The 23,442-nt window shown below is 43.8% G+C and overlaps 1 protein-coding gene across 9 annotated transcripts in view; it reads right to left on the reverse strand.

The window, feature by feature from the left end:
• fmnl1a (formin-like 1a) overlaps positions 1 to 23,442 on the reverse strand; it is a 286,119-nt gene that overhangs the window by 86,265 nt on the left and 176,412 nt on the right. For 4 of the 9 annotated variants that reach the window (XR_007250442.2, XM_048560766.2, XM_048560772.2 and 1 more), the window contains exons 6-8: positions 17,076 to 17,129; positions 16,429 to 16,572; positions 6,839 to 6,944 (exon numbers count right to left, since the gene is read on the reverse strand). Coding sequence is in view for 7 of the 9 variants with exons in the window: in XM_048560766.2 (XP_048416723.1) it covers positions 6,839 to 6,944; positions 16,429 to 16,572; positions 17,076 to 17,129 (304 nt within the window). In the remaining 2 variants the exon portion in view is untranslated. The remainder of the gene's footprint in view (positions 1 to 6,838; positions 6,945 to 16,428; positions 16,573 to 17,075; positions 17,130 to 23,442) is intronic. The other 5 variants (XR_007250443.2, XM_048560771.2, XM_048560770.2 and 2 more) reach the window with 4 other exon arrangements.

The raw sequence follows: 23,442 nt of genomic DNA on the forward strand, positions 1-23,442 counted from the left end.
CACCAAGGCTTGTTCAATAACACTTTCCAAATCTGTAACCTCAACAAGGATGGAGGAGACCTGCGCACTTTTCTAATTTAAGATAACAAGGCGTAGAGCTGGATGAAACAGCAGGTCAGGCAGTACCAGAGAAGCAGGAAAGCTGATGTTTCAGGTCGGGATTTGTTTTGGTTTTTTCTTAAGAAATTGACCAGAAGTATCTACACTTTTGTACCCAAGGTGGCACTGTAATGAGGCCACTATAAACTTTTCCTTGTACTCATCTGAGCGCGGGTGCCAATAAAGTTAATTCAATTCAATTCAATCCAAATTTCCTTCCAAACCACGTCATCCAGAGCTATCACCAGCTGTTCGCTGACACCAAGTCAAATCCCGAACTGCTGACGAACTCTGCTGTGAGTATGTGTTGACCACTTGGATGCAATGGCCCTCCTGTAACCTTCTCAAGTACAGTTAGGGGCAGGCAATAAATGCTGATCTTACCAGTGACACCGTCATCCCTGAGAAAATACAACCGGAGCAGAATTGTTTTTATTTTACAATCTGCAATTTATAAATCAGGAAATCTTTAACCTAGGGACTTCACCAGCTGCAAATCATAGCTAGGTTTTTGCGCAAACACAGGCATTGGACCAGGTAATCCACTATGTCCTATTCTGTGGCTGAAGTCGGGGACTGGGGTAATGTGCTGTGTTTAACCTGGCTTGTCTTGGTACATCCACTAAGTCTAACTGTAGTAAACAGGAATTCCTGAGGTCCAATAGAGCATAACTGTTGGCAAGGAAATGTTGTAGATTCGGAGGTACTTGTAAATTCTGGTCTTCTGGTTAGAAGAAACCGGACTCTCTCATTTGTTTCATAATTTTAAACATTTTGGAATGCCTTGTCTGAAATAATGGCAAAAGATAATAGGTAAAGTCACAATAACCTCATCAAACCACAGGTCTGCTCTCTCACTCACTCAAGAGAGAAAAAGGATGGTGATTTAACCCCAGGGTCACCACCCCTCACACAAAGGGAGGGATTGAAAAGAACAATTCTTCATGGTAATCTCAACCGATGTGGGAATTGAACAAACACAGTTGGCACCACACCGCATGCAAACAAGCCATCCACACAACTGAACTAACCTTTACCTATGACAGATGCATGCTGCACATGGCTGGGTAGATTATGGTTTTGTGCAGCAGTGTACAATGTTTGGTAGTGAGCCAGATGCCCAATTTACATTTCTGCCCTTTCTTATTTCACAAGACATCAAGCAATGTTCAAATTCAAGACCTGTCCAAAGAGCTATACACACAGGGATGATGCCACATACCCAACCCTATAGGCTTAATGGAAGGACCACCAATTACTCCTAAGTGGCTCCCATGTAGTTAGGAATACCACTGTAGATACGGACACTTTTCTTTAATAATTTGGCAGCACATTTTGGCTCTGTCTCTTGCCAGATTCAAACATCCAGGAACCAGTGCATACAAGTAGCAATCAATGCACCAACATGCATTTGCTGTTTGCTTTTACTGTATACTGTATCCATGTTACTGTATTGGAAAAGTTAGTTAGTGATAGTTACTATTGTTTGGTTTTCCAATAGAGTGAAGTTAGTCCAATTTCTTCTTTCTTTTGTTGTATATTAACGAGAGCAGTTGAATAAATTGTTGTTTGCTTAGTGTCAAGTAAGACTTGTTTGCCAAGCTGGTGATGCGGACGTTATGTCACCCAGCTCGGTAACACTGTCAGTGCACCTCTGGTAAAGTGTTGGTGTTCAGTCCTGCTTGTTATTTGTATGCCTCATTTTGCTGGGATGGTTGGTATCACTTCTGGTTTTGTTTTTCAGTGGTTTATATATGGGTCCTGTTCAATGGGTTTGTTGATGGAGTTTCTGGTTGGAATGCCAGGCCTCCAGGAATTCCCTGCCAAGCCTCTGTTTGGCTTGTGCTAATATGGATGTATTGTCCCAGTTGAATTCATGTTCTTTGTCTTTGAGTATGGAGACCAGTGAGAATTGGTTGTGTCTCTTGTTGGCAAGTTCGTGCTCATGCAAGCTTATCATCAGTTTTGTTCCAGTTTGGCCTGTGTAATGTTTTTCACAGCCCTTGCATGATATTTTGTACATTAGGTTAGTTTTATTGGCTGTGGGTATGAGATCTTTTACCTTCATCAGTAGGTGTCGCAGGGTCATTGTTGGTTTGTGGGCTACCCTGACACCTAAGGATCTGAGTAGTCTTGTGGTCATCTCTGATATGTCCCTAATGTACTGTTGGGTGGCTTGTGTCTGGCCATGTTGTGTCTTCCTGTCACAAAAAGCACCATCTGCTGACAGACCACAACAGGAAGATACAACACGGCCAGACACACCAGTCACCCTATTGTACATCAGAGATGTTCACAAAAATACTCAGACTCCTAGGTATCAGGGTAGCCCAAAAATCAACAACCACCCTGCGCCAGCTACTGTTGAATGAAAAGGATCCCATACTCACAACCAATAAAACCTATGTAATACACAAAAAACAATGCAAGGACTGTGAGAAACATTACATAGGCCAAGCTGGAAGAAAACTGGCAATAAGGATCCACGAACACCAACTAGGCACCAAGAGACATGACCAATTCTCACTGGTCTCAATACACAGGGATAAAGAAGGACACAAATTTGAGCGGGATAACACAATCATATTAGCACAAGCCAAACAGAGACATGCCAGGGAATTCCTGGAGGCCTCGCATTCCGACCGGAACTCCATCAACAAACACATTGAACTCAACCCCATATACAAACCACTGAAAACAGAACCGGAAGTGATGCCAACCAAAATGAAGCATATAGAAAAAAGTGGGATGGAACTCCAACACTCTACCGGAGGTGCAGTGATGATGTTGCCTAGCAAAGTGACAAAACATCTGCAAGCAAACACACCAGCCCAGGGAGCAGGTCTATCACCTCACCCACAACCCAAGCTACAAATCTTCTCAAAAATCTTAATGCCGAGTAGTTTGACCAATCAAATTGCAACTAGAGCACAGCACTTCACTTTAAAATTAGAAGAAGTTAGGATCTAGGTTACCTTCTTAATATATTTCGAGGGAGATCTGGCCCTTAGCACTGTGCACAAAGAGTTGTCTGTGACAGCTCTTTTCTAGTTCAGCCCAAGGCTAATTCCATCAGCTAATAAAATGTGAGGCTGGATGAACACAGCAGGCCAAGCAGCATCTCAGGAGCACAAAAGCTGACGTTTCGGGCCTAGACCCTTCATCAGAGAGGGGGATGGGGGGACGGAACTGGAATAAATAGGGAGAGAGGGGGAGGCGGACCGAAGATGGAGAGTAAAGAAGATAGGTGGAGAGGGTGTAGGTGGGGAGGTAGGGAGGGGATAGGTCAGTCCAGGGAAGACGGACAGGTCAAGGAGGTGGGATGAGGTTAGTAGGTAGCTGGGGGTGCGGCTTGGGGTGGGAGGAAGGGATGGGTGAGAGGAAGAACCGGTTAGGGAGGCAGAGACAGGTTGGACTGGTTTTGGGATGCAGTGGGTGGGGGGGAAGAGCTGGGCTGGTTGTGTGGTGCAGTGGGGGGAGGGGACGAACTGGGCTGGTTGAGGGATGCAGTAGGGGAAGGGGAGATTTTGAAACTGGTGAAGTCCACATTGATACCATATGGCTGCAGGGTTCCCAGGCGGAATATGAGTTGCTGTTCCTGCAACCTTCGGGTGGCATCATTGTGGCAGTGCAGGAGGCCCATGATGGACATGTCATCAAGAGAATGGGAGGGGGAGTGGAAATTTCCACTCCCCCTCCCATTCTCTTGATGCATTTCCACTCCCCCTCCCATTCTCTTGATGACATGTCCATCATGGGCCTCCTGCACTGCCACAATGATGCCACCCGAAGGTTGCAGGAACAGCAACTCATATTCCGCCTGGGAACCCTGCAGCCATATGGTATCAATGTGGACTTCACCAGTTTCAAAATCTCCCCTTCCCCTACTGCATCCCTAAACCAGCCCAGTTCATCCCCTCCCCCCACTGCACCACACAACCAGCCCAGCTCTTCCCCCCCACCCACTGCATCCCAAAACCAGTCCAACCTGTCTCTGCCTCCCTAACCGGTTCTTCCTCTCACCCATCCCTTCCTCCCACCCCAAGCCGCACCCCCAGCTACCTACTAACCTCATCCCACCTCCTTGACCTGTCCGTCTTCCCTGGACTGACCTATCCCCTCCCTACCTCCCCACCTACACCCTCTCCACCTATCTTCTTTACTCTCCATCTTCGGTCCGCCTCCCCCTCTCTCCCTATTTATTCCAGTTCCCTCCCCCCATCCCCCTCTCTGATGAAGGGTCTAGGCCCGAAACGTCAGCTTTTGTGCTCCTGAGATGCTGCTTGGCCTGCTGTGTTCATCCAGCCTCACATTTTATTATCTTGGAATCTCCAGCATCTGCAGTTCCCATTATCTCTAATTCCATCAGCTGATTCTTTTGTCGAAGCCATGTGCCTTGCTCTGCCCCTGTCATTTCCCTTTCCTAGCTAAAACAAATTACAATAGTCTCAGTTTTAACCCGTCTCTGCGCTAAAGCATTCCATTCTGTATCAAGACCTTGTACAAAACAAAACTGTTTCTATCCCCACTCCTTAGCATTACATTTTTTCAACTGACAAGCCTTAATATAACTTCCCTAATGAGCAAATAGTCTCCCATCACCCTCAAAATCATTAATCATTTTAAAATCCTGTATTAAGTATCCTCTTTGCCTCCTTTTGTTGTTTCACATTTTTGATATTCCATCATAGCATGCCAGACACATGTAGGCAAGATTTGGCAGATACGAATTATAAAGGAGACCAGGGATATTGATCCTAGATCTTGCTTTATGGCTGTAGCTTTTTATCTCAAGTACTCTCCTGGCAAGTAACATTTCACATTCTCTCTGCCTTTTCCAGGATTGGATGCCCCAAACTACTCAAAGTCAACCCAAAGAAAGGCAGGACAAAAGATTAGAAAAATGTACATCATGTAGCCATCTGCATGGTTCAGCTTTGTTGTATTAATCTTTTGAGGCTATAATAACTTTAGAACCATTAGTTTTAATTAGTATTTTTGCCATTTCTCGCAGAAAGCTGGTATGCAGGTACAGCAGATATTAAGGAAGGCAAATGGAATTTTAGTATTTATTGCCAAAAGAATAGAGTATTCAAGTAGGGAAGCATTGCCATGACTGTCCAAGGCATTAATGAGATCAGATGTGGAGCACTCTATACAATTTTGGTCTCCTTACTGGAGGAATGTAGTTACATTGGAGGCAGTTCAGAGGAGGTGATTGATTCCAGAGTAAAGGGTTTATTCTCTGAAGAAGGATTGAGCAGTTTAGACCTATAGTCTCTAGAATTAAAAAGAATGACAGGATATCCAATTGAGGTATAACGCTAATGGGGATTGACAAATTAGAGAAAATTTCCTTTTGTGGGGCAGTGTGGAACGATAGTCTTAGTTTTAGGATAAGGGGTAGCAGATTTAAAACCGAGATGAGGAAAAATTACTTCTCTCAAAGGGTCATGAATCTGTGGCATTCACTAAACCGGAGTGTGTGCATTGCTGGCATATTGAGTAAGTTTAAGGAGGAAATAAGCAGGTTTTTGATCAGTTACAGGTTGAAGGGTTGTAAAGAGCAAGTAGAAAAGTGAAGTTGAAGCCGAGAGGCGATCACCCATAATCATTAGGGGGGAGGCACAGTGGCTCAGTGGTTAGCACTGCAGCCTCACAGGACCGGGGACCCGTGTTCGATTCCACCCTCGGGTGACTCTCTGTGTGGAGTTTGCACATTCTCCCTGAGTCTGTGCGGGCTTCCTCTGGATGCTCCGGTTTCCTCTCACAGTCCAAAGATGTGCAGGCTAGGTGCATCGGCCATGCTAAATTTCCCGTAGTGTTCAGGGGTGAGTGGGTTATAGGGGGATGGGTCTGGGTGGGATGCGCCAAGGGACGGTGTGGACTTGTTGGGCCGAATGGATTGTTCCCACACTGTAGGGAATCTAATCTAATCATTCCATATACTTAAGGGGCTGAATTGCCCACTCCTGCTGCTAGTTCTTATAGTCTCTTCAGTGGCTTTCACCCACATATTGGAGAAAATCTTGCTTTCAGTCATTCCTTCTCTTTTGCTTCTAACCTGTCTAAACCCAAACCCAACCTGTGACCGAGCTGAAGGTAAGCTCAGATACTGCCGCTGACTGTGCTGTTCAGGATGACGTCCATATTCATGAACGAATAAAAAAAATCACTCTGGATGGCACACTGAGGCTGTCTTGGGTGAGTCATTCAAGTTGTAGTCATTTGTATGTTTTGATCGTGTTAGGGTTAGGGTCAGGGTCAGGGTTAGGGTTAACGTTCTCTATATTAATAAATGTGTACACACTGGAACATAATTGATTGTATATCGACGGCTCGAAGATAAAGCACTTGATAACTTTTTACTAGATTTTGCGCTTCGATTTCCAAAGTGAATTAAGATTTGGAGATTTCTCAGCCCAAGGTCAGAATCTGTCATCGAAGCATGAATCCAACTTGATCAGCTTCACCTAAGATCGGGGCAGTTCTGAAGAGGTAGGGATTACAGTGTGTGGCATACCCACGCACTAATTCAGAGGGGGAGATTTATCAAATTATATTTTCATTAGAAAACAAAGATAAATTCTTCATTAAAAAGAGTGATGCTCAAGAAATTGATAACACTGACACAGGCAGAAGCACACTGTAGAAGTTCCTGAGATAGGAACAAATACAGGAGCTCAATCCAATCTAAAGCCAAAACTCGTACATGACAGACCACATGGTTTCCTCTTACCTGGTAGTTCATGATGGCACGTAGACACATTATACAGACATGAACATCGTCCTTCTGGCTCACAATCCGGGAGTTCCTCAGTGCTTTTCTACTGTGCATGGTGTGCCTGCGACAGACACAATGAGCAGGCATTATGACCTATGAGTTTCAGGCGACTGGGTTTGTGTTTTTAATGCACGATTGGTAACAGGGAGAAACAGACTGTGGAATCTGCTTCAGACTGATGGCTGGAAGATCAGTGACTTTTAAATAACCCGGGACAGCAACATAGATCGAATAGGGAGTTTGAAAACATCTGTGTGGATTGATCGAGTATAGGTACAGGAAATAGGAGAGGCGATGGTCTAGTGGTATTACCAGTGGACTGTTAATCCAGAGACACAGATAATGTTCTGGGGGCCAGGTCTGAATCCCACCATTGAATTCAATTTTAAACAAATCTGGAATTAAGCATCTAATAATGATCATGAATCCATTACCAATTGTCAGAAAAACCCATCTGGTTCGCTAATGTGCTTTAGGGAAGGAAACTGCCATCCTTACTTGATCTGGCCTACATGTGACTCCAGACACATCGCAACATGCCCTCTGGGCAATTAGGGATGGGCAATAAATGCTGCCTAGCCAGTGATGTCCTCATTCTGTTAATGAATATAAATAAGGTGGAATTTAATAGCAGGGTTCTAAAAGCAGAAACGGACAGGGCACTAATTCTGGTTAAACAGGTGTGATTCTAATTAAACTTTGAAGGGGTGGTGGGCAGTCACAGGAGGTGTAAGATTGAGACAGGCCGTGTTTTCATTGGTGAATGTTGCAGTCAAGTGATGCTTTGGCAGCTTGGCAACAAGGAGCTTCTCGAACAAACAGAGACTCCACAGTGTAAGCCTAACTTTCCTGTAGGCCTCCTGCTCCTGCATCCCCTCAAACCACTCCATTCTCCCACATTCCCACACCTCATTATACTTTTCTAGTCAGGGCACTTCACTCCCAGCACATCCGAGCCCCCTCTCCACCGCACCTATGTCTGAGCCTGTATGGTGGTCAGCCCCTCAGTCTAGCAGTAGCCTCCTCCCCACAGGTTCTCAGGTAACAGCAGGAGAGATCATGCCCTGTATCCCTCACACATCTCTCCACGACCCTAGCATCCAGGAATGGCTCATGCACTCTGTTCACCCAGTCACAGTGCATGGCCAGGTGGCACAGTGCTACAACATAGACTGCACAAGTTGCTCAGGCCCAGGCAAAGCAGCAAAAGCACACCTTGAACAAGTGTGCTTGATGATGGCTCCAGAGGCATGCTCCTCCACTGCAGTGTTGGAACGCCTCATAGAGGTCATCTGCCTGATCCAGAAGTTGTCAAACCAAGCCGAACTCTCCTAAACTTCTGCAGGTTGCTCAAAACGTACTAGTCACGAGAGCAACTGTAGAAAAAGGCACATGACATGACCCACTGTCTGTGTTAACAGACCAATTCCAGATCAAGATCAAAGCAGGAAATCTGAGGTGGAGGGGAGGACGACCTTCTTCTCCCAGAAGTTAGTGAGTGTCTCTTTTAGAGTCAACACTGGTGGTTAGCCATCAAATATATTCAAGGTTGAGTTTGGAGGGATTTTCATTTGGTAAAGGAGGTAAGGCTAATGGAGGGGGCAACAGGAAAGTAGAGTTAAGGCTGCAAGAAGAGCAGCCATGATTTTATCTGAATGGTGAATAGCCTCAATGGGCTGAATAGCCGAATACTCCTATTGCATGTGGCCGTATGACTCAGGTATACTACAGGCTGGTCCCAGGGAGCTCAAATGATGACAGGAGTGAAGTTCCCAAACAGATACTATAATGTCTCTGACTTAATCTCTACCCTCCAATTCATCGTCAGGAGATCTACATTTCAGCTCTGACTTAATTAATTCCACTGCCCACCGCATTTCCCAATTGAACAGGCCCCATTAAAGCACTGCCCATTATTTCCATCTTTGTGGTCAAGCAAAAAAGAGACCACAGAAAGAGAATAATTCCAAGCTGACGTCTGGTCTGTCTGAACATTTGACAATGAATTCGGGTTAAATGTGGAGCAGATTCCTTTGTTTTCTAATTGTTACCATTCACTTGCAAGTAGAAGCTAAGCAAAAGAAAAATCTATAAGTGTACAACAGCACTGGGGCAAAGTATATGAGCTTTACACCATGGCAACAGGTCAAATGGTTGCCATGATATTTTAAGTCTTATTTCTGGCATATTTTCACTCGTTGGCCAATGACAAGACGATGAGCAGCCATAGTTTCTGCTGACGTCTGCAATGATAAATTCATTACTCACCCATACTGGAGAACTCTATATGTCTCTGGTAAATTCCTAAGGGTGAGTGACAAGTACAGATAAAGCATTTTAAAAAAATCACAGAGCTATGAGCCAACATTGTTCATAGCTGGGTTCAAGCCAGCCTGCCTCTGTGGTGCCATGGACCATCTGCAAAGCAGGTGATTGGCTATTGGCCAAGAAGGGGTTGGCCTCTTTGACTCATACTTGAAGGCATTTACGGGCAGGTATGTGGTGCACTGAGGAAGGCAAATGGTGAGTTTTGTGGTTTGAAGGATCTGTCACTCTGCTGTGGAGTGAGCCCGCGCGCGCGCACGCACACACACACACACACACACACACACACACACACACACACACACACACACACACACACACACACACACACACACACACACACACACACACACACACACACACCTGCACCGGTTAGCTATCCTACGTGTGTATCGAGGGAGGGGAGGTCAACAGATTGTACAGTACGTCATACAGCAGATCTGTGTGGACTGAACATTATATTACACATGGGCTAAAGAGGACAGCACAGTGGGTGAGCAGTACATCAAACATGGAGATTCTTAGGGGAATTTCATTGCTTAGAGGGAACCTACATGGCTTCCAGAATTTAAAGCAATACTGCTCTCTGGTTAGCTTTTGATTTTTTTCTTCATGTACCCACCGAGAGAAGACACATCCCCAAGAAGCATGAAAGCAACACAGAAAGAGGTTAATATTAACACATCAGCTATACAACTGCTGAAGCTCATGAACCGTTCTCGTTGAATAAGACCCGAGCACATTGATTAATGAGCCTGGACACAGGGCTGACTTGTTTTGTAGAACGATCTGTTATCCCAAACTTGTGTCCCAAGATTATCTTTTACCTCAGATGTTTCAAATGTATCTGTTGGGCCTCCTATTTAGTATCCATCCAGGCTCCACCCTCTAATGGGGCTTCTGCCGGATGTTATATCAATAATGTGTGCCCAGCCTTCTGTAAGAGCATGTTGGGGTGACAAGGATTAACACATTACTTAATGCAAGCTGTGTTTTTGGCATTTCAGAGGCCTCACCCATATCAGTGTGTTTCACATACTTGCAGCAGTAACAGGGTGGCCGGCTGCCCCACGGCACACCCGTTTGTGGATCAGGGATTGGGGATTGTGAGTGCAATGGGAGCAGTGGTCTGAGATGGCAGGATCAGCAAGAAAATTAGTTTCATGTCTCCCAACCTATTTACTTTAATGGCTGAAAATGGATGGCTCGGGGAAGCAATAGGCCTCACACCTCTGCATCTGGTGGGCTGTTGCGGTGTCGTGATAGTGCCCCTTTCTCTGAGCCAGAATCATAGAACCCCTACAGTGCGAACCATTCAGCCCATCAAGTCCACACAAACCTTCCCAACAGCATCCCAAGAGCCACCACCCACTACGCTATTCCTGTAACCCCCATTTCCAATGGCTAGCCCACCCAGCTTGCACATTCACTATGGGCAATTTAGCCTGGCCAATCCACCTAACTCGCACATCTTTGGAATGGGCAAGGAAAGTGGAGCCCCCAGAGGAAACCCATGCAGACACAGGGAGAATGTGCAAACTCCACATGGACAATGCTGCCTCACAGCGCCAGGGACCTGGGTTCAGGTCCACACAGAAACAGCCCGACGGTGGACTTGAACCCGGGTCCCTGGCGCTGTGAGGCAGCAGTGCTAACCATTGGGTCACTGAGCCTCATGCCACCCAGAAGGTCCAGGGTCAAGGCCCAGCTGCTGCAGAGGTTGATGAAAATAACTGCAGTGATAGGAGGAGGGGACAGCAACATTTCTTGATATTCAGCTGTCTATCATGTTTAAAGGCTCAACATCAGAGTGGGCCACGGTAGCAAAATAAGACGTTGGCACAAAAAGTTGCTGTTCATTTACTTTTATTCACAACTGAAGATATCTTCAGGGCAAAAAGCCTATTTATCTCCATTAGATACTTGCAATCATACAATATGCCTATCTGCATTATTTAATGTTGGGTCTCTCATTGTGCAGCCAAGCAGGGAACACTGTACTGTCACTGTGTCAAGTGGATAACGACTGAAAACAGAGTGTTTCACCATGATAAATTAGTGACTGGAAAGCAGTGGAAGGGAGGGCTGGAGGAACCACATATCTGGGCCTGTGATTCAAGAGGATTCAGCTGCCCCTTCAGACCACTTCAGCCACGTCCTCTTTGGAGGAAGACTCCATGCTTTGAGGTTGCACTGCACCTATTTGTATCAGCAGATGTGATCTGTTAAGTTCTGACACAATGTTAGCACTAATTCCATCATGAAGTCTCCTTGCTCTTACAGAATTAAGGGGCACAAGGGTCTTTGCTGTCTCAGCAAACTGTCCCCATCTCCTCTCACTGCTTCAGCAAAACTCGTGGGGAAATGGAACACATGGCTGAGGTTATGTCACATTTGGGGGACCAGCATTCTGGCAGGCAGGTTTGCCACTGCAACGCAAGTGTGTTTAAACTAAGTAGTGGAGGGGAGGGGACATACTGGAAATTTAAGAAGGATGTTAAAGGGAAAGTGAAAATAAGAGAAGTTAGGTAAGACAACAGAATCAACCGAGCAGAAAACTCAAGAAGGGTTCATACAGAATGGTCAGGTGAAATAGGGATTGATAGGAAGGGTGAGGGGAGTAACAAATTAAAAATATTACATATGAATGCACGAAGCATGAGAAATAAGGTGGATGAGCTTGAGGCTCAGTTGAAGATTGGCAGGTACGATGTTGTGGGGATAACTGAGACGTGGCTTCAAGTAGACAGGGCCTAGGAAATGAATATTCAAGGCTATACATGCTATCGAAAGGACAGACTGACGGGCAGAGGGGGTGGGGTGGCCCTGTTGGTGAGGAATGATATTCAGCCCCTTGCGAGGGGGGACATAGAATCAAGAGATGTAGTGTCAGTATGGATACAGCTGAGGAATTCTAAGGGTAGAAAGACCATAATGGGAGTTATCTACAGGCCCCCAAACAGTAGTCAGGAGGTGGGGTGCAAGTTGAATCAAGAGTTGAAATTGGCCTGTCACAAAGGTATCACTACAGTTGTTATGGGAGATTTCAACATGCAGGTAGACTGGGAGAATCAGGATGGTGCTGGACCCCAAGAAAGGGAGTTTGTGGAGTGCCTCCGAGATGGATTCTTGGAACAGCTTGTACTGGAGCCTACCAGGGAGGAGGCAATTCTGGATCTGGTGTTGTGCAATGAACCGGATTTGATCGGGGACCTCAAAGTAAAGGAGCCATTAGGAGGTAGTGACCACAATATGATAAGTTTTAATCTGAAATTTGAGAGGGAGAAGGAAGAATCAGTATTGCAGTTGAATAAAGGGAACTATGGAGCTATGAGGGAGGAGATGGCCAAAATTCAATGGTTCAATACCCTAGCAGGGATGGCAGTGGAACAAGAATGGCAGGTATTTCTGGATATAAAGAAGAAGGTGCAGGAACAGTTCATTCCAAAGAGGAAGAAAGATCCTAAGGGGAGGCAGGGGCGGCCGTGGCTGACGAGGGAAGTTAAGGACTGTATAAAGATAAAAGAGAAGTATAACATAGCAAAGATGAGTGGGAAGCTGGAGGACTGGGAAGCTTTTAAAGAGCAACAGCGGATAGCTAAAAAGGCAATATGTGGAGAAAAAATGAGGTACGAAGGCACACTGGCCAAAAATATAACAGAGAATAGTAAAAGCTTTTTTAGGGATGTGAAAGGAAAAAAAATGGTTAAAACTATAATTGGGCCCTTGAAGACAGAAACGGGTGAATTTATTATGGGGGACAAGGAAATGGCAGAAGAGTTGAATAGGTACTTTGGATCTGTCTTCACTAGGGAAGACACAAGCGATCTCCCAGATGCAATAGTGGCTGAAGGACCTGGGGTAATGGATGAACTGAAGGGAATTTATATGAGGTAGGAAATGGTGTTGGATAGATTGTTAGGTCTGAAGGCTGATAAGTCCCTGGGACCTGATGGTCTACATCCCAGGGTACTTAAGGAGGTGGCTCAAGAAATCGTGGACGCATTGGTAATTATTTTCCAATGTTCTATAGATTCAGGATCAGTTCCTGCGGATTGGAGGGTGGCTAATGTTGTCCCACTTTTTAAGAAAGGAGGGAGAGAGAAAACAGGGAATTATAGACCGGTTAGCCTGACGTCAGTGGTGGGAAAGATGCTGGAGTCAATTATAAAAGATGAAATTACGAATCATTTGGATAGCAGTAACAGGATAGGTCAGAGTCAGCATGGATTTATGAAGGGGAAATTGTGCTTGCCTAATCTTCTGGAATTTTTTGAGGATGTAACTATGAAGATGGACAAGGGAGAACCAGTGGATGTAGTATACCTGGACTTTCAGAAAGCCTTTGATAAAGTCCCACATAGGAGATTAGTGAGCAGAATTAGGGCACATGGTATTGGGGGGAAAATACTGGCTTGGGCTGAAATTTGGCTGGCTGACTGGAAGCAAAGAGTAATGATAAACGGGTCCCTTTTGGAATGGCAGGCAGTGACCAGTGGCGTTGCACAAGGTTCGGTGCTGGGACCGCAGCTATTTACAATATACTTTAATGATATAGATGAAGGCATTAAAAGTAATATTAGCAAATTTGCTGATGACACAAAGCTGGGTGGCAGGGTGAAATGTGAGGAAGATGTTATGAGAATACAGGGTGACTTGGACAGGCTAGGTGAGTGGACAGATGCACAGTTGATGCAGTTTAATGTGGATAAATGTGTGGTTATCCATATTGGTGGCAAGAACAGGAAGGCAGATTACTATGTAAATGGAGTCAATGAAAGCAAACATGCAGGTACAGCAGGCAGTGAAGAAAGCTAATGGCATGCTAGCCTTCATAACAAGAGGAATTGAGTATAGGAGCAGAGGGGTCCTTCTGCAGCTGTACAGAGCCCTGGTGAGACTGCACCTGGAGTATTGTGTACAGTTTTGGTCTCCAAATTTGAGGAAGGTTATTCTTGCTGTTGAGGGAGTGCAGCATAGGTTCACGAGGTCAATTCCCGGAATGGCGTGGCTATCATATGTTGAAAGATTGGAGCAACTAGGCTTGCATACGCTTGAGTTTAGGAGGATGAGAGGGGATCTGATTGAGACATGTAAGATTATTAAGGGATTGGACAATCTGGAGGCAGGAAGTATGTTTCTGTCGATGGGGGAGTCCAGAACCAGACGACACAGTTTAAAAATAAGAGGTAAGCCATTTAGAACAGAGTTGAGGAGAAACTTCTTCACCCAGAGAGTGGTGGATATATGGAATGCTCTGCCCCAGAAGGCAGTGGAGGCCATCTCTCTGGATAGTTTCAAGAAAGAGATTGATAGGGCTCTTAAAGATAGTGGAATCAAGGGTTATGGGGATAAGGCAGGAACAGGATACTGATTGTGGATGATCAGCCATGACCATAACGAATGGTGGTGCTGGCTCGAAGGGCCGAATGGCCTACTCCTGCACCTATTGTCTATTGTCTATTTGTATCAAAAGTCTGGACCCAGGTGATAAGGGCCTTCTAATATGTAAATAGACAGGGTTAAGTTAACTTTGTGTCTACGTAAAACAGGTGAAAGTAAGTCAGGCCCAAGTTGCAAACCTTTGAAGTAAATAAAAAGAAAAATGAGGAAAGGCATAAAATGGCCTTTTGTTTAACAGGTGCCCATTTTTGCACAAAGTCAAAATGACCCCAACAAAGTGCTAACTGTCTTCATCTAATCCTCTCCTCATCCTTCAAACGGCTTTAATCTTGAGACCTTGACCCCGGTAGGTTTGGAAGAATATCTGTTGTCAGGAAAATTATCGTCCTGTCTCCAAACCGAGCAATTCCTCCAGAGCCGCCCCAGCAATGTCTGACATGTTAGACTGGATTGGAGGACCAGAGGGAGCAATGAGCTGCCACAGTTTCCTGTTACTTCCTGCACAGCAACAGTATTGAGCTGGATGCCGCTCCATCCCAGCCTGACATCTCTGGTGAGCAAGGAACAGGCACTGGGCTTATGTCCCCTGCCTAGAACCGCAGGCTAGGCTGAAGCTTCGGGTCTGTGGCTAGGCCTGGGCGCCTGAAGGAGGAGTGGTGGCAGTTTTGGCACAGCGTGGTGCTCTCCCAGTGTCTAGGCCTGACGTGGTGGTCTTGTCCCAACATGATGGTCTTCTTTATCTTCAGCTTCCAGGTATTCCAGCAGCCTAGCAGGTGGTCTCTTTGAAGAGAAGTAGTCTCATCCTCGAATGGAGTTCTTGTCCCAGAATCACAGCCTCATCCCGGCTGCGCCTTCACATTATTCAGTCGTTCCTTAATCAGCTTTCCCTGAGTTCAGGAGTCATTGGCTGAATTGTGATGAGCTTTGTCTTAGTTTTATTTTTTTAAAAATTAAGATGTAAGACTTCTGTCATTGATTAAGGCGCTGCAATGCGGCAACATATAAAACTGTATTTTTCATGCAAGAGTTCATGTGACAATAAATTTCTATTTATTTTCTATTCTAATATGATGCATATCAGTGTGACTAAGATCTCTTTCCTCCTCTCTCTGATTTCAGTGAAGCTTGGTTTAGAATGAGTTCAGCTTGCCTTAAACAATGTTCAGTGCGTTTTGCACCTATAGCACCAAAGTGCTCTATTCTGCTACTAAACCCGTGGCTTCACTCAGAGACTCAGGAAGCTGAGCAGTGTGGGCCCCTGGTGGAAGAAATGTTACATTGGCCCAATCCTTAAAAAGTAGCTTTAACCCATCATTTGTGCACCAGATTAGACAGCTTTATCCCTGCAGTTACCACTGTGTTCTCAATATCAGCACTAACGCGGTAACTATTCACCTTTGCACTCTGATGGGTGTATGAATTGCTGTATTGGTTCGCTATCTAAAATGTGCAGCTGGAAGTTACACCCACCTTGCCCTCCAAAGCTCATGCCATCATTTCAAAGTGTTCCTGTTCTGTTATAAAGTTACAGACTAAACACAGAAGGACAGATCGTAACTTTACGCATGCCAGATTCAGAGTTTCACCGACTCAAATGTATAAAACCACCCAAAACTTTCAGAATATGGTAGAATAAACTTGACTTACAAAATATTGTTGTTAGGAGCCCTAGTAATTGGCAGTTGAGCTTGCTTTGGTTTCAAAATCATCCTGCTGCACTACTAGTTGGCATTAAATGTTTCCAGTCAAACAAGAAAACTAATGGCACGGCGATCATTTCAACCACTTTGAGACCACACCCCTTGTTCCCTCCTCACCTGACAGTGAGATGACGGCTACTAGTTCTGGACGATCCATGGGTAGGTGAAGAGTTGCTTTTACTGAGGTCCTCCACAGATCTGTCTAAGGGTTTGCTCTTTTCAGAAGCAATTCCTCCATTGTCTGTGCTCTCCATGTCGTGCCTGAGGCGTGAAGAAAAGCAAAACAGCACGAGCCTTTGGTTAGATCAGAAAACAAAGCCTTCGCCATTGTCCTGAGTCTAGCATTCCAGCTCTCCCAGAATGAGTTGCCCAAGACTGCTCGAAAGAATAAACTGGAAAAATAGTAACTCTTTCAGCTCAAATAATTCATGTCTGGGTGTATTCCACTACAATGGTGAGCAAAAGGGTTTAAATTTAGCTTCCTTCATTTATGCATACACTGACATTCTGCTCAGTTGTAACCAGCTGAAAAGAGATTCAATTTTTTCACCCCTTAAAACACACCGAACTACAAATTTTACTTCATTTTGCAATCATGCTAAATTAGCAATGGTTATAGATGAATTGCATTTATCAACTATATACTTTTAGAAGCAGAATTTAATTTTTTAAAGCAGTATTAATACAGAGACATCCATGGAGAACAGAACGTTGAAAGAGTTAGTATTTTGAGAGCCCACCCACTGAGCATTAGTCAAAAGTACCTTTCAACATAACTCAAACTCCTCACAAAATTCCATGCAGTTTCTTTAAATGATCTGAAAAACAAGACGGGAGTAGGTTGTTGAAATGTCAGTACACGGTTCACCAAACTGAGCTTTATAGATAGACTGAGCTAGGCTAAAGAAATGCTTTTATTATGGACAGCAGGCAATATATTAATTGTGCAGACCACTGTCAGCTCAAGTGCACCCACAGGCAGATAGGATTAGTTTAGAATGGCATCATGGTCAGCATGGACGTAGTGGGCCAAAGGGCCTTGTCCTGTGCTGTTCAATGTTCTTTCTCCCATTGCATCGCTGCCTGCCTTGAACTTACCTGCAAAACAACTCAGTGTTAACTATTACGACGCCAGTGTGGCCTGGCTTGTTTAATGGGGTGGGAGGAATTTGTGGGTGAAGTGAGGCCACAAGATAGGGTCCAATTCAACTTTCATCCAATACCCACACATGAACACAGGGGTTAAATAAGAGGAACAGTGGCTAACTTGGAGATAGTTCTGAAGAAGGGTCCCAACCCAAAATGTTGACTTTCCTACTCCTGCTGCCTGACCTGCTGTGTTCCTCCAGCTCCACGCTGCGTTGACACTGGCTAACTCGTAGTCCAATGAATTGAGGCTCACTCAATGCAAAACATTATTCAATCTGAGTTAATTCACCACAGATCATGTCACTCTTTTCAAGTAAATCATTAACGTAGATTCCGCATGTAAATCTTTACTTATTATTATCGGTACCCTGTCTATTCTATAACAACAGGCTTTCAACAATTCTGCGATTAGAGATCCTATGAAATATTCCTCCACTTTAAAAGTAAATCTCTCTGCAGTACATATTATTGAATAAAGGAAGTCACTTTTCTTTACTTCTGATGTATTGTTTTCTTCTAATGCTAAAATATAATTTATTTCACAAGAATTTTTTAATGCAGAATACGACCAACAAACACATTTGAGTTTGGGCTTCAATGCACCACTGCTGACCCAAGATAATCAAACTTGACTCAATTGGAGATTGTTACAGAGCACTATATACCAGTGCAGCTCCTAAATGGGCCATTAAAAAGCCATGGACCTGAAGAATGATGTCCAATTGGTTTATAAAGGCCAGCAGAACCCAGAGATTGAATGAGTGACCTTCAGCTTGCTGCGAGTTTGTTCATAATATATGCCAGCACTATTTTTAATTTGTTTTCTTACAGCTAACTAGCAAAGGTGTCAATTTGACTGGTTTGAGTGTAACAATGTAGTTGATGGATGTTAGAAGTAAAAGCCCTCATGTGGTTTTACGATGTATTGATTATTTACTGCCTCATTTTTTTTTGCCAGCAGTAAAATATTTAGTATACAATTTTAATGCTTGCTCAACGTGCATAAGGCAGTCAGTTGCAGTGAAAAATAACAATGCTTAATAACTCATAACCACTGAACATTGAGCAAGCTGCAGGGCACTTTCTGAATCTCTGAAATAAATAGATGTGGCTCTCTGATATTAATAGTACATTGCAATGGCTCCTTCACTCATGTAGCACATATTTCGACGTCACTCACACTTGTAGGTGTCAGAATTATTGTCAACAACTGCAGTCTAAATTTCTCTCCTTGCCATTCAAAAAGAGATGCTAATTCAACTGCAAATACGACTTTCCTCTTTTAAGTGAGTTAGTTGCTCATATAGTAACATCACAGACAGTAATCCCTGTCCAATTAGAGTTTTTCTAAATATGAAAAGTTGTTTTTCAGAAAATCATAGGGAAAATCATTAACAAGCACAAATAATTGGAAATGATTGCACTGGTCATAATGATGCCCCGTTTTGAGATATACAAGACAATTTCAGGCTAATGCAATTCAGTATGTCCGTAAAGACCTTCATCAATTTTTATAGATGCAACATAGAAAACATTCTATTTGAATGCATCACAGCTTGGTATGGCAACTGCTCTGCCCAGGACTCTAAGAAACCAAAGTGTTGTGAATACAGCCCAGGCCATCATGCAAGGCAACTTCTCATTCAATGCATCAATACTTCCCGCTGCCTCAGGAATGTAGCCAATACAAAGGCCTCTTCCAGTTCAATTATAATCTCTTCCAATCTCTGCCATCAGGCAGAAGATATAAAAGTTTAAACCCATGTACTAACAGATTTAAGAACAGCTTCTTCCCCCCTGTTGTTAGACTTCTGAATGGACCTATCAAATTTTAAATTTAATGTTGATCTCACTCTTTGGGCACCTTCTCTGCAGCCGTAACATTGTATTCTTCGCTCTGTTCTATTACCCTGATGCACTTTGTATGGCCTGATCTGCCTACACTGCAAGCAAAACGGAACTTTTCACTGCACCTGGTACATGTGACAATAATAAATCAAACCAAGTCAAGTACGTGTCATTTTCCAGTTTTACTGTTTCTTCCTTTTTGGATATTATAATGTCCATTGTAGTGCAGAGTTTTCAACTACCACACATGAAGAATATCTCCTGGGAGGCAACCATTTTCATAGTTTAGTTAGTGGTCAGTTTCCAAGGAGCCCCTTTTTCAAACATCTGACTTAGGAGCGCTCGTACTTACGAAAGTGATTCATACTTGGTTTCAATTTTTAAAGACCCAACAATTGAACATTTCCTGTACTAGAAAACAGCTGCTTTACATGATCCTGATTTGAGTTCCAACCTATATACAAATTAACTTGCGAAAGAATTCTGGAATGGTACCTGTTTGCAACCCAGGGACCTGCATGAACCAAACTGGCAATGGTAGCCATTAGATCGGTCCTTAAGCTGCAATTGGTTCGTGGATCTCAGGTGTATTGCTGATGGGACTACATCAGTTGGGTCCACAAGACTTTGTTAACAGTGAGTATTTCTACATTTTGAATGTTACACTAACCCAGGTCACTTCATAGCAACATGATAAGCCTTATGAGGCAATATGAAGGCAGGGAAACAAAAGTTTGGTCAAAGAAGAAACTTTTGAAGAGGGTATTAGCAACATCATTTCATGTTTATATCACACCTTTGACATGGCTATATATCCCAAGGTTCTTCACAGGAACATTATCAAACAGAAACGACACCGATACACATATGGAGACATTAGGTCTAATTACCAAAGGAGCTTTGTTAAAGGAGCAAAATGAGGTGTTGAGGCATTAAGAGGGAATCCCAGCCCATAGGGATAGACAACTGAAGACACGGCTATCGATGATTCAGTGATTAAAATGAGGGGTGCTCAAAAATTAAATGAGCGCAGATATCTTGGAGTGTTGTGGGAATGAAAGCAATGACAGGGCTAGGAAAGGATGTGATTTGTAAACAATGATGGAAGTTTCAAAATCAAAACTTTTTTTGACCCAGCACCAGCAAAGACCTCTCACCAGTGTGTCGGGTGGTGAGAGGTGAATGGTTCATGGTGTAAGCTAGGACATGAGCAGCTGAGATTTGGAAGACCTCAAGTTTACAAAGGAAAGAACATGGAGGTCAGCCAGGAATTCACTATAACAGCCACTTCCAGAGGGAGCGGAGGCATGGCTGAGGACTTTTCAACAACAGCTGAACTAAAGCAGATACTGAGTTGGGAAACGTTACACAATTGGAAACAGGCAATCTTAATGATGGCACAGCTATATGGTCAGAATGTCATATCAGGGTGAAATGTAACACCATAGTTGCAAACAGCCTGGTTCCGCCTCAGAAAGTCGCCAGTGAGAGGAATGCAGTCATTGGCGAGGAAGCAAAAAGTGCAGTGGGAACCCAAGAAAATGGTTTTATCTTCCTGGTATTTATCTTGGAAGAAATTGCTGCTGATCCAGTGTGTAGGGAGTAAAGAGGTAAAGAAAAGTGGGAAATTGGTGAAGGTAAATAATGGATCCTTGAGAGATGACAGAGGTGATGGTAAGGGAATGGGGAGGGAAACTATGTTGCTCTGACTACTGGCTTCTTAACTGTGCTGGCAAAGTCAGAAACACTGACGAAGTAATTTTTGGACAGTAAGCAGAATGTAAGAACAGAACCCAATGATTGCAGTTGTATCTAATTGGATGATGCTGATACATTGAATAGACATTAGACAGTGGACAATAGGTGCAGGACAAGGCCATTCAGCCCTTCGATCCAGCACCACCATTCAATATGATCATGGCTGATCATCCGCAATCAGTATCCTGTTCCTGCCTTATCCCCATAACCCTTGATTCCACTATCTTTAAGAGCCCTATCAATCTCTTTCTTGAAACTATCCAGAGAGTTGGCCTCCACTGCCTTCTGGGGCAGAGCATTCCAAATATCCACCACTCTCTGGGTGAAGATGTTTCTCCTCAACTCTGTTCTAAACGGCTTACCCCTTATTTTTAAACTGTGTCCTCTGGTTCTGGACTCACCCGTCAGTGGAAACATGTTTCCTGCCTCTACAATGTCCAATCCTTTAATAATCTTATATGTCTCAAGCAGATCCCCTCTCATACTTCTAAATTCAAGTGTATACAAGCCCAGTTGCTCCAATCTTTCAACATATGATAGTCCCGCCATTCCGGGAATTGACCTTGTGAACCTATGCTGCACTCCCTCAACAGCAAGGATGACCTTCCTCAAATTTGGAGACCAAAACTGTACACAATACTCCAGGTGCGGTCTCACCAGGGCCCTGTACAGCTGCAGAAAGACCCCTCTGCTCCTATACTCAATTCCTCTTGTTATGAAGGCTAGCATGCCATTAGCTTTCTTCACTGCCTGCTGTACGTGCATGCTTGCTTTCATTGACTGATGTACAAGAACACCTAGATCTCGTTGTACATCCCCTTGACCTAACTTGACTCCATTTAGATAGTAATCTGCCTTCCTGTTCTTGCCACCAAAGTGGATAACCACACGTTTATCCACATTAAACTGCATCTGCCATGCATCTGCCCACTCACCTAGCCTGTCCAAGTCACCCTGTATTTTCATAACATCCTCCTTACATTTCACACTGCCACCCAACTTTGTGTCATCAGCAAATTTGCTCATATTACTTTTAATGCCTTCATCTATATCATTAATGTAAATGCATTGAAGGACAATGTTGTGATGAAACACTGCATACAGATTGAGAAAAACAAGGGGGAATAATGTCATGAAGGGGCAGGGAGCATTTCTGATTGTTATCCAGGTAAGTGCATTTATGCAGAGATTGGGCAATGATGGACACAGTCCGACACCTTCTCATTGTTAGCCGTATTTATGAGGGCCACAATGAGATACTAGTGCAGCCATACCCTAGCTTGAGCCCCAGAGTGGCAGAACAGATTGTTGGAAGGGAGAGATAACAGGCCAGACTTTTATGAAGATTGATAAACGGTCAATTCAAGAAACTTAGTGACTTTGCTGACCCATCTTTTATATTTCACCGTATTTTAATTCTAGGCACTCAAGAAGGCAGATGAGGAGACTCGAACAACTGCCTCCATTCTCTGGGGTATCAGCCTGTTGTTTTTTTTTGACATACATATGATGTACCCATCATACATGCGCTCTGTACTTCCTTAAATCCCACATACTCCCTCATATCACTCATGCCCCCTTACACTAGTATGTCCTTTACACGACTGCTCATTTCACATATTCCTCCTCTTGTTACCATGTCCCCTCTATGCCCATTCATATTTCCCTGCCCACACACACCCTCTGTGTTCCTCACATATTTTCAATGTCACTCATGTGGTCAGAGGTCAGGATGTCTTTGAAATTTCAGCAATCTAATCAAGCTGCCATTCAAGCACACTTCATTTTCATAAAAAAATCTTATTCATAAAAGCTACCCAGAACAATACTAAACCCATACAATTGGTCAATCATTTGTAAAAACAAATATTTATTCATTAAAGGTCATTTACTTTTCAATATCATTTGAAAACTGTCAATTAAAATGTGAGCACAGTCCCCTGCTGAGATATATGGTTCTGGAGTGTTTGAAATTTTAGTCAAGAATTCATAAAAGGTTATGTTACAACATAAATGCTAGGAAATGGCCAAAATGAAACTGAATGCTCAGATGGCTGCACCATAAGTCCTGTTGATCAAAGATCAAGAGCTGATGGCTGATGTTTTCTCTCTTTAGTGAAAGACGTCAAAAGGCATCATTTTCAATTTGAAAGGGCATAAAAATTACTTCAGCTTGATGATGCTACAAATCCCAAGAAGTATTTCCTTCAGTATTGAATGCACAATAGCACTTTTTTCAATGGTAAAAATTATCTAAGCCATCTCAACACTTGAGCAATGCTGATCAATATAATGGTCATAGAGTCACAGAGATGTACAGCACAGAAACAAAGCCTTTGGTCCAACTCGTCCATGCTAACCAGATATGCTAAGTAA

The sequence above is a fragment of the Stegostoma tigrinum genome, chromosome 31 (assembly GCF_030684315.1).
Source record: "Stegostoma tigrinum isolate sSteTig4 chromosome 31, sSteTig4.hap1, whole genome shotgun sequence".
Classification (NCBI taxonomy): Eukaryota; Metazoa; Chordata; class Chondrichthyes; order Orectolobiformes; family Stegostomatidae; genus Stegostoma; species Stegostoma tigrinum.